This window comes from Hemibagrus wyckioides, linkage group LG23, assembly GCF_019097595.1.
Source record: "Hemibagrus wyckioides isolate EC202008001 linkage group LG23, SWU_Hwy_1.0, whole genome shotgun sequence".
In the NCBI taxonomy this organism is placed as follows: Eukaryota; Metazoa; Chordata; class Actinopteri; order Siluriformes; family Bagridae; genus Hemibagrus; species Hemibagrus wyckioides.
Window position 1 is genome coordinate 16,223,490 of NC_080732.1, and position 12,196 is coordinate 16,235,685.

Consider the following 12,196-nt stretch of genomic DNA (forward strand, 5'->3'; position numbering starts at 1 on the left):
AAATTGATGGCCACAAGCTGTTGTCTTGTGTCAAAAAATCCCCTGTTGTGAAAGCTCACACATAATGGCAGCCCAATAACCAGATGACCCTTGAATTTAAATAGCTCATCATAGATTCTTTTAATGAAAACAGCCAAGCTATTCATCCTGCGAGGCATTCTTTAGTAGAAGAATGATCTTTTTTTCTTTCTGCCACACCAAAGCTGCTTTTAAAGATGAAGCAGAAATTGGACCTGCTGCAGGGTCTCTGGTGGAGCACTGACTTCAGGGTGTAATTATTTTTTTCTCTGATATCGTATGAAGACTTAAAATTGAGGGCAACGTAGTATCAAACAAACATGGTGCAGAAAGCAGTATTTCTGAGGTGCATCTCGCTGGTCGCTTGGCTGAAGTTGCTTGGAAGCATTATGGGAAAGAAAATCCCCCAATCTCTTCACTGCACCGCGAGCCTTTTCGTTCCAGGGGCAATTTTTCATTTCCCTAAGTGGCCGTCTTGTGTTACGGCGAAACACAATGTGGAAAATATGATCTGCATAAATGACTGTCATGTTCGGGGGAGTTAAGGGTGCACCATCCATCACCATAAATCATGTGACACATCATCAATATGAACTTAGGCCCTGTATGTAAACTTGACTGAAGCAGAAACTCCATTCAAATCCTTATAGATTGCTCCAGGAGCTGATTTACTGAGAAGCAAACACGGTCATAATAACGTTTAATGTAGAATTATTTGACCAAGGTTCTCATTAAACTGGTCTCATGAGCTGGGACCGTGTAAATAACAAGTAAAATTAATGTTAGGCTTTCATGATATAGCTATGAATGCTAACTTCACATAACCAAGCTTAACTTTTGATGATGTACTGTATCCACACTGTCTGTATTTTCCAGTCACAGAACTACACTGTGATTGAAAACAGAACCGAAATGGTTGAGTGTGGGATTCGATTTCCACTCGTGAGATCTTGGTAATGAGTCAAACCTGATTTGTGCAGCAAGCATGTCCTGAATACTAAATAGTTTGATTACATTAACAAAAATATTGATAATATATTCACACATATTGTACTGTTGAAAGGACCAGGATGACCTAGACACCAATATGGCTATAAGTTTGACAAAGCATATGGCAAAAAAACAGGTACAAGTGACAAGCTAGCAAATATAATAGAATTAAAAATGCGTAAGTATCATAAATGAACAAACAAATAAAGCCTGACCTTGGACGATGAGGTAGACGTGTGCAGTGCGTGGCTTGGTTCGCGCCTGAAAGCTGCACGTGTACGGACCCTCATCGGCCACGGCCACCCGCTCGATCTGGATGGAGAAATCACTTTCGTTGTTGTTAGCCATCGACACTCGTGTGTCCAGAGACCACTTCTCATTTCCCGTGAACAGGATGTTAGAGCGGTTCAGCCAGGCCTTGTGGGTCACCTCCTCGTCGATCTTACACCTGCGAGAAGATTAAAATGTGTTGCTGCTGATCGTGATTATTCTCCTGTATCCACTGATGATTTAACCACAGGTTGTGTCTTTCCATGTCCTGCTCACTGCTTTCTACTGCCCATCGTCTCATTCCTCAAGCTCCATCCTGAACTTCTGCTCCCATTACCGTCTACACCAATCTCAGGTTATTGGTCTTGTTAGACCCAATTTCAAGCTGTGTTCCCTTTTTTTTCTAGATTACTTCTTTCTTATTTTCTCCAAATTTCTTTGGTAGGTCAACGTGGTGGCTCAGTGGTCAAGGTGCTGGGTCACTGAACAGAAGGTCGGGGTTCAAGCCACCAACACTGAGCCCTTAAGCAAGTTCCTTAACCCCACCTGCTGCCACATGATGACTGACCCTGTGCTCTGACCCCAGCTTATTAGGAATATGCAAAAACCCAGAGGCAGCGGTAGCTCAAGTGGTTTTAGCTCTGGGCTGTTGATTGGAAGATTGGGGTTCAAGACCCAGCATTGTTAAGCTGATGCTGTTGGGCCCCTGAGCGAGGCCCCCAACACTCTCTGCTCCAAGGCTGATGCATCATGGCTAACCCTGTGCTGTACTGTATATGTGACAAAAGCTTCTTCTTATGGTAATTTCTAATGTTGACCTCTAATAGATATGCCTGCACTTACAATGTCCTGACCTTATAACCAATACAGAGACAACATAAAGAAACTCTCTTGACCCTGGTCCTGATTAGTCAGGGGCAGTAGAGGGCAGAAATTCTGGATTAGGCTCTTGTATTGATTTTTTTCCAAAGGAGTAAATCGAAACAGCGAAACAAAGCGGTGCGTTTGGCTCCATTTGTCCCATTAAAGCGAAGGGTCACTCCAGATCAATGCAAATCAATATATTGTCTTAGTGCAGTTCTGGGAAAATAATCAGTGACCCCACACAAAGCCGTTACTCTTGCCAAGAAACTAAGTTAATTATTTTTCAGTAACATGACATTCTGAGTTGGGCTTAACGAAGTCACGTAGTGTTTTTATCCACTTATACTTACTGTAGCTTAATGGAACATCCATGAATCAAGTTAGTTCCTGTTTAGCACTTTTGGTATAAAAGCTCAGTCTCCTTTGAAGTTAATAAAAAAAAACTTAGCTTATCAGGTTACTAGAAACGGGAAAGTATGAAATTCATGGAGAATTTCCAGTTCCAGCTCCAAAGCTCTCGACACTGGAGACTCCTTCCCTAAACGGTAAATAAATATCTCCTTAAAAAAACTCCACCGTATCAACAATCATACTGTATGTTTTTCTTTTTAAATAACAACACAATCTCTGAATTATTAAACACAGACTATGCGTAGCATCAACCATACAAGGTCACAATAAAAGTACAAATGAATTACGTACATTAATATCATATTTTTAAGAATTCCTTGACTTCCTTGAAATATATGCAGATTTCTAAGATATGCAGATGGCATCAATTTGTGTTTTGTATTTATTATATTAAGGATTAACGTGTCATAAAATTACACACCTAGCCAAAGTTAGGACTTTTTTTTAACATGAAACATTAAGCCAGCTCGTGTAAATTCGGTCCTAACACTTCTACTCGTGTTGCCCTACAGCAAACTTCATTTTGGTTTTGTTGATACATGTGTGATGAGCCTTGTGACTCGGTGATAATCACACATAATCAGCTGCTGCCAAAGCAGCCTTATTTTTCGCAGCGTTGTGATTGCGTTGTGATTGCGTTATGCCACGAGATGTCAGTGCCGAGTTCCAGTGTGGCACGTGTCTGGGTTGAAAAACCTCAAGAGATCCCAGTGTCCCACTTCATGACGACTTTGACTTTCACTCAACAGACGATACGGGTATGAAATCAACCCTCACTTGTGCTCTGTGTGTGTGTGGAATACTAAAGAGAACACTTGTGAGGGTTTTGTGAACGCTGAGCGTTGAGACTCACAACAGAGCCCTGTGCTGCACAACTACAGTGTCAAACAGTACAGGATGTGACAAACAGTAAACTAAAGAGTTCCACTGTACAAGAACAGATTATACTTGTGTTACAATCCAAAAGTAGTACCATTAAGTATCACTGAAATGATTATCTTTTTCACTATACAGTATAGTTGAGTATTTTTTACTTTGGAATACAAAATCACACAATCAGCAGATGCAGAATACCCATCACTTTGGAGGTTAGGGTAATAGTACCCATTTTTCCAAAAATAAATAAAAACATGGTATTAAAGCTAACCAATCACATTATCAGGAGAATAAAATTTTGGAATTTCTCTCTTTCTTGACCTGCATGTTAAATCAGTGAAGGAGGTGTGGCCTTACAGTTTGTCTTTGCAATAAGGGAGGTGTGGCCTTAGTGTTTGTCTTTATAGTGAAGGAGGTGTAGCCTTAATGTGTATCTTTATAGTGAAGGAGGTGTGGCTCTAGTGTTTGTCTTTTTAGCGAAGGAGGTGGGGCCTTAGTGTTTGTCTTTATAGTGAAGGAGGTGGGGCCTTAGTGTGTCTCTTTATAGTGAAGGGAGTGTGACCTCAATGTTTGTCTTTCCAGTGATGGAGGTGTGGCCTTAGTGTTTGTCTTTATAGTAAAGAACGTGTCGCCTTAGTGTTTGTCTTTGCAATGAAGGAGGTGTGGCCTTAGTGTTTGTTTTTCCAGTGAAGGAGGTGTGGCTGTAGTGTTTGTCTTTATAATGGAGGGGGTGTGGCCTTAATGTGTGTCTTTATAGTAAAGGAGGTGTGGCCTTAATGTTTGTCTTTGCAGTGAAGCAGGTGTGGCCTTAGTGTTTATTTTTCCAGTGAACGAAGTGTGTCCTTAGTGTTTGTCTTTTCAGTGAAAGAGGTGCGGCCTTAATGTTTGGCCTTATAGTGAAGCATGGTGTGGCCTTAGAGTGTGTCTTTATAGTGAAGGAGGCGTGGCCTTAGTGTTTGTTTTTATAGTGAAGGAGGTGTGGCTTTAGTGTTTGTTTTTATAGTGAAGGAGGTGTGGCTTTAGTGTTTGTTTGTCAATCCCCCTGATGGCTAGCTGTTAGTCCAATTCTAAAAGTTGTGCCATCAATTCAGCTGAGTGAAAGATGCTTGGCCTCAGTAGCTGTCCGTTCAGTAAAAGAGGTGTGGCCTAAATGCCTGAATAAAGTGCAGCCCACGTGGATTTATATCACACTGAAACATATCAATAAATAATTAATTATTGGCTTTTTTGAATTCATGTCTCATAAGTATAATTGTAGATCACATATTTCCATGTGCATCATATCATATGATGGACTCTGGATTGGATTTAGCCCCATAAGTGGGCGTATGTGTATACGTCTGTGTGTGTGTGTGTGTGTGTGTGTATGCATGTGTGCATATATAGCGGATCACCTCAAAATGACGCTCTGCCCTTCCAGCACTGTAATGTTGTCAGGGAAATAACCAAACTCCACCGCCTGGACACTGCTGGGTCCTGTCAAGAAAAGCAAGAAAGACAGAAAGAAGGTGTTTAACATAATTCTGTTATTCAAGCACGACACGGCTACCACAACGTCATGGAGCCAATTTTCTTGGAAGTTTACTTAGTTATTTCTGAGGACAGAGTAATGAGTACACAAGCATGGGAGTGTGCGCCAGGCCTCCGTGTATTTGAATAATGATTGGGCGTACGGGCCGACCGTGCGCCCGCCAAAGAGGCCCGATAATGAGCCGTGGGAAGAGGATTCACACAGAGGCGGCAGAGCGTGAAATGAAGGGACAGGCCTGGCCGCACGAGGGATGCAATATCACACACACACATACACACTAGTGCGGTCACACTCGCAAAGTCACTGCATACAAATAACATATTGTCGCATTGGATAGACATGAGGTCAGGTACAATTACTGACACACACACACACACACACACACACTCGGAACCTGTAACCTGCAAGCCAGCACTTTGTATACATCAAACCTACTTTGGTTCATACAGCTATTGTAAAATAAAAAACTCCATGACGCTGATATCACACCACATCACACTTCCGTCATCGAGTCCAGGTTAGTGGCAGTGTGGCCTCGCTTCTCCACCACACCCCTGCCATCTTTAATATCTTCCAGTCAATATTTGGCAGTTCCTGCCCTCGAGGTTTAATATGCGCTGTCTTATGAAGAAAGAAGAAGAGGCTCGAGGAGATTTTATGTTGTGTTTTAGTGCAGAAGGCAGCAAAAGCGACAATTCGTCAAGAGAATGAGGCAAAAAAAAATTTCTGAGCAGTGCTGCATCTGCGTCCGGCTGCTTTTTTTTTTTTTTTTTAATTAGTGCATGGAATGGAGACAGCAAATAGCCCGAGTCTAATGAAAAGGAAAAGCAACTCGAGACAGTGTCACGTTTAAATAGAGTAAAGCAATGAGAGTGGGAAGAGACAGAGAGTGGAAATACACAAGACAGTGCATTTATTCAGTTTGAGCACTGTATGAAAGAGGATTTGTTTTTAACATTTTCATTATTTTATTTGGTAGACAGTTTTATCCCAAGACAGGATAAATCTATTCCAAACAAAGAGTCAAGGGTTAAAACTCTTGCTCGGAGCTCGAGGACCAAGCAGTGGCAAATCTGTGGGATTTGAACCCACAACCTTTAAAGCACTAGAGCGGAACATTAGCTCTCTCCCAATCCTTCTCTCTCTCCTTTTCCTTTGCTCTTCTCTTTCCCTCTTCTCTCCCCTGTCTGAAAGTCTCCAGCTGAAAGGTCTAATCACATTAGCGACGGCAGCTAATACTGTGCCAGCGACTGCGGCACTCTGTGCCTGTGTCTGTGAGAGCAATAGACGGGTGCTTGATGTACTAAGTGTGTGTGTGCGTGTGTGTGTGTTTATTGCAGCAGCAGCTACTTTCTCTCGCCCATGTGGAACAACAGCAGTTCATTGACGTAGCGTATTGAGGTTAATTCAATTCAGTGCTTCCCCTTGCACACTCATACACTCACAAATGCCGGGAAACCTGGGGAATACACACACACACACACAGCCGTTAAATAGATGATGTGTACATAAGCTAAAGCCCCAAAACAACACAGGGAGAGCCGTAAATGGAATGACTGGGAGGGGGATAGGGGGTTGGTATTCCCTATTTCCCACTCAATTCCCATTTTCACAACTCAATTGGCACCTCTGGTTTTAATATACACTCCATTCCCTGTTCGCTGTCTGGCTTAATGCACTATTTTAGCTAGGATATCATACAGGGTACATTTTTTGCATGCATAAGGTTTAATCCAGAACAGTATGCATAAGCAAATATGCATATCTTATTAAACATAAATACTTTCAATTATAGAGTCTTAACGTGGTGTTAATGGTACACACTCTGGATAAACACTGAGTTACACTGGAAATGCAATGCTTATTCTCTACGGGCCGGTTTCTGTGCGAGCAAGGACTTAATACTTAAAATTATATAGAGCGTTATAAGACCTCAGGTAGAATTACAGATTTCTTTTTCTCAGACACTTCGACTCAAGAGCCATCACATGACCTCAGGGGTTTATATGAAGGTTTATACTCAATTATACAAAGATATGCACAATTCAGCTGACAGAAACAATACTTCATGAATTTCAGTCAGTAGAAATATAGTAGAAAAATAAAGTATATATACATATATATATATATATATATATATATATAAATATATATATATATATATATATATATATAAATACAATACAGTGACCAATGATATGAATATGAATAAAGTGATACGAATGTACTATTGCTGTTTGTGAATAAAGTGTATATGTGTGCAATATGGAAAAAGTCCAGTTGAAGTAATATGTGTTTATTACCTCATGTATTAATACATTTATTACTGCATTTAACATTAGGTAAGGCATAACATTTGTTAATAAACTTTAAACTATAAATATGAGGTCCTGGATAGCTCATATATTTTTACCTCAGATATGTTGAAGGAAATATTTTTTATTGAAGATATACACAAGCTCCTTTAGCTATTCAGCGCTTTCAGCTATCTTATAATATCACAACCAGAATATTTAAAAAAAAAAAAAAAAAAGATCTAAAAAAGGGAAAAGGGAATAGAAAAATCCAGAAGGACACGATGAATTATGAGGTAAGTTAATGTTTATTGCCTTGTTTAACTGCTAGCTTTCCATTTAAAGTTTATTAATACACTTGGAAACGAGCGGTTAGCTCATATATTTTTATTTTACCTCAGAGATGTTGGAGTTAAACAAGCTCATTCAGGTGACAAACAAAGACAGTTTTATGTTAGAATTTCCATCAGTCAGAAAATATAAGTCCCAACATTACTAAAACGTTTATATTTATTACCTTGTTCAGGTAGCTAGTTACTGTGAGACCTGGCTAACCTTGTTTATACCTTTATAACCTTGTTTATAAGCTTAGTAGTTAGCTATATTTGAGAGGTGATTTGTAGAATCTTAGCGATGAACTCAATAAGACTGACTTCAAGCATGTGCGTAACCCGAGTCTGAATACATGTAACTTTCCCTTTGAAATTTTTGGACTTAAGTCGCCAGCTGTATTTTGGATGGGACAATTTGTCCATAACATATACCTAGGAAATGCATTCGAAGAAGAAATGTTGGCAGATCGATTTCTTTACATTGTTTACCCAACATAAGCATTCTGTTTATAGGTGCACTCAACAATTTTCAACAGAAGTTCCCTGAAGCTATCTGTCGAGGCTAGAATACCTGAATCGTCATTCAAAAGACGGACCTTTCTTGATTTGACAAGACTGACATATGAATAGAGATGCCTCCTTGCCCTGATTGGTTGGGTGTTGGTGTGTGGTATAAAAGATTGGAATTCGGTGCAAGTTCGTTGTATAGAGACAGAGCAGGTGAGTTTATAGAGGAAGCTGCATTACAAGATCCACTGCCTCACATCCTGCTGTCAGACGCAGCCCTCAGCTGCTAAGGATCACAGACAGGGTGTGAAAACACCTGGGAGCCTCACGGCACACAGCCGCCACCCTTCAGCATTAATAATACACCAAGGGTGTGTGAGTGAGAAACAGAGATGTGAGTATGAGGGAGGGAGAAAGCAGGGAGTGACGAGAAACGAATGGGTAATGTAGTGAGAGATTGTGTCTTGAGAGAGAGAGAGAGAGAGAGAGAGAGAGAGATGAGATAGCAGAACAGAGGTGCAAAAAGGAATAAAGGGAATGCACAGAGTAGCAGGAGGAGGGGAGCGTGGGTGGGTGAAATTCGAGAGACACTTTATGACTGTACACCCGCTCCAGCAAAATTGATATAACCTTGCAGTTTTGTGCTGGCTGCTATCGCATTGGGCTGGAGGATTCAATCAGTGGAGAGAAGCTGCTCTCATGGACAAGCTGTCGCTTTTTAACTTTCTTTCCAAACTACAACACGTTCTCTCTCCAGACAATTCCCGACCTTCCATAGCTCTGGCATACATTCAGCCCGGTCGGCACAAACAGCGCCCTGAATATATGACAAAATAAAAACTTGACCACTGAGAAAACAGAAAAAAGATTACGTCTGAGATTATGTACACATGAACCTCATGGAAAGTCCCAAAGGAATCATATCTATGTGATCTTAAGGTGATATATTCCCAGTGCGTTGTTCCCTTAGCTATCTCAATAATGATTTTTTAAAGAATTCTTGGAGTCTCAGGGTCACTAGAGGTCAAAATTTTTAAATGTATTCGAAATGATTCAATAGATTTACAGCTAATTTACTAAACTTCATTTCATGTGTTATTTACTGAATATATCAGATAAAATATTAAATCAGTAAATAGCATATTTCTTCCAGTCTAATATAGAGTACATTTCACTTTATTAACACATCATTCACTCTAATCAGTTTAAATTATTTTTATGGAGTCAGAAAGGCTAAAAAAATGAATTACAATAATTTAGTGCAGCACTGGCCAAATTTCATGGCAAGCTATAATTTATCATCTTATACATTTATTTATAGATTTACAAATAATATTAATATGCCGGATGCTTTTTTTTATTTGACCAGCTTATAAGTCAGCAGTTTGCTCACATGTACCAGCATTCCTATGTTCCTAGGGTCCCATGTTCCCTAGATTTATATGGCACATAATGAATGAACCCTGAGAACCTAGGACCCTTTTAAAGTGTTCTTTATGTGCCATATAAATCCAGGGAACATAGAACCCTGAGAACATAGATCTGCTTTCCTTACTTATTTGTTTTAACCTCAGGAATATTGTAGTTACACAAGCTCATTCAGCTGACAAACAAAGCGCTATGTTAGATTTTCACTCAGCCAGAACATTAAAGGAAACGATCCTGAAATGAAATACTAAAATCCAGAGGAATGTTTAAGGTAAGGTAAAAATTTATTACCACATTTAACTAGCTAGCTTCCATGAGGCCGGACAAACATTGTTTCTAAGCTAAATCGTTAGCTGCTATGTTTTATTTTACCTCAGAAATATTGATATAAAAGATATACACAGTTGAGCTGACAAGCCCAAAGCTATGCTGGAATTTATTTCAGAAAATCTTTTGAAAGGCGAACAGGATACAAAAATCTAGGGAGTCGTATAAGGTAAGTTAACATTTGTTCCTACATGTAACTAGCTAGTTATGTACCTCGTACATTTGATTTAACCACAGAAATAATACAAATATTTCATTGACTAAATACACAAGCTCCTTCAGCTCACAAAAGAAACACAGAGCTATGTTATATTCCACAGCCAGAATATTTAAGTTAAGACCTAAAGAAAAGGGATGGAGTACAAAAATTCAGCGTTAGCTTATTAATGTGCTTGGAAATTAGCGGTTAGCTCATATGTTTTTATTTTATGTTGTACTTGGAGAAGCTCAGTCAGCTAACAAAGACAGCGCTAGGATAGAGTTATACTCAGTCAAGCAAATGCAAGAAAAATCACTAAAGAAATGCAAAAGGTTACTATTTATTACCTCATTTAGCTAACTAGCTACTTTACACCTGGCTAACATTGTTTGTAAGCTTTAGTAGTTAGCTCATATACTTGAGTTTTCCTCAGAGATTTTGGAGTTATTTAAGGAATATTAACACTGAAGACATACACAAGTTTATTCAGCACACACACACAAATTAAAATTATATTTAATTCAATATTTCAATATTTAGTGTTCTGTTTAGCTAGCAAAAAAAGTTTGCTAACTTTGATGTTACCGCAGGGATGTTAGCTCGCCACCATACACAAACCCTGCTATGAAGCTAGAAGTCAAATGAAAGAAAAAGAAAAGAAAAAAAGCCCTAGAAGGATGTCAGGAAAATAAATACTTTTAGCTCACTAATTTTAACAAACACTTATATAAAGTGTTAGCTGATTATTTTGTTTTAACCTCGAAGATTTACTGTAAGAAAAAGATTTATGCCAGCTAGACAATCTCATTAAGCTGACACACACTCTCTGTGCTTTGTTGCCACTTATTTCGCAGTAGATTTTACAGCACAATAACTAATTAGCATAAAATCGAGAACAATTTCGTGTAATCGTTTGCTTGTTGGACGAAACTCTAATGATATTTCCGGGTCACATTTCATATTCAAGGAGAGGAAAAAAATGGTTTATCACCAATTTGTATGTGTTAGACTGTAAATTCGGAAAGTCAGAGCAACATGGTGTTGTTGAATCGTACCGATAATTAGTTTTATGATATGTAAGGATGCAAAGCACGGCATGGCGTGTTGTTTTAAGGGAAATCTTTAGCGACATGGCAGTGCGATGTGGCCCTGTGTGAAGTAGACTTACTATTACCACTCTGATGATCCCGCAGCTCATCGTGAAGTGTTTTCTTCCTATTATATCACAGCTATTTGTTGACAATAACATTTCCTCATTAAATAGCATAAAGAATGACATATTTCCAGTTGTAGTAATAGTTGTGTAAGTTACTTTACTTAATGTTGCGGAACATCTGCAAAACAAGCCGGTTCCTGTTCCTAACAGCTCTAAACTGTTGTCGCCTGTCTTTATTCTCTCTTACTTTGTCATGTTAAGAAGAAATGGGGAAGCCAGACAAGGTTTTTTAAAGCACTGAAACTGGAGACTCTTTCCATAAATGAACATCTCCTTACAGAAAGCTTTGCTAATAACGTTTATTTTAAACTATTAACCCTGATCATGTCTAACATGAATGACCTGTGATTGTAGAAGAAGTGCATTAATATAAACCTACTACATCCGCAACTACCGCCAGTGCTGCTGACCAATCAGAATCGAGAATTCAGCAGCGCTTCGGTATAAGCTGTGATACATGACTATTTTCTATTCAGGAAAGCGCTGCCCAATATGTTGGGTATTTTTCAAGCCTGTCTCATTCAAGGGCAGTACAAGGTCAGCTGGGGTGCTTACTGTGTCCTTGTCGAAGAATACAATCTCATGATGTTCACCAGAGAAGAGTTCCTTAAAAATCGATCGTAAAACTGTCACTCTGACTGAGTGATAATGCTTCGGTAATGTACTCATTTTTTAAAACCCTATATAGCGACAGGATCATAAACGGTGATAAAACGTTAGGCGTTTATTGTGATATGAAAATTTAATATCTGCATACGTCTAATCCTTAACCTGTCCTTCACCCTCACCCGGCCGTGGACGGCTCTGTCCGGTTACACGGCCTCGAAACACATGTTCGTCTCGGCTCGCAGTGCACGATTCCCCCATCCGCTGCAGGACATTAATTTAAACATGATTTGTATCCTTTTGACTTTTACACACTCGGCTGTGTAA

At 39.4% G+C, this 12,196-nt stretch overlaps 1 protein-coding gene across 1 annotated transcript in view; it reads right to left on the bottom strand.

Moving 5' to 3' along the window:
- Positions 1 to 12,196, bottom strand: part of iglon5 (IgLON family member 5) — a 156,370-nt gene that overhangs the window by 25,965 nt on the left and 118,209 nt on the right. Inside the window, exons 2-3 of the mRNA XM_058376703.1 lie at positions 4,824 to 4,905; positions 1,224 to 1,456 (exon numbers count right to left, since the gene is read on the bottom strand). Coding sequence (XP_058232686.1) covers positions 1,224 to 1,456; positions 4,824 to 4,905 — 315 coding nt within the window. The remainder of the gene's footprint in view (positions 1 to 1,223; positions 1,457 to 4,823; positions 4,906 to 12,196) is intronic.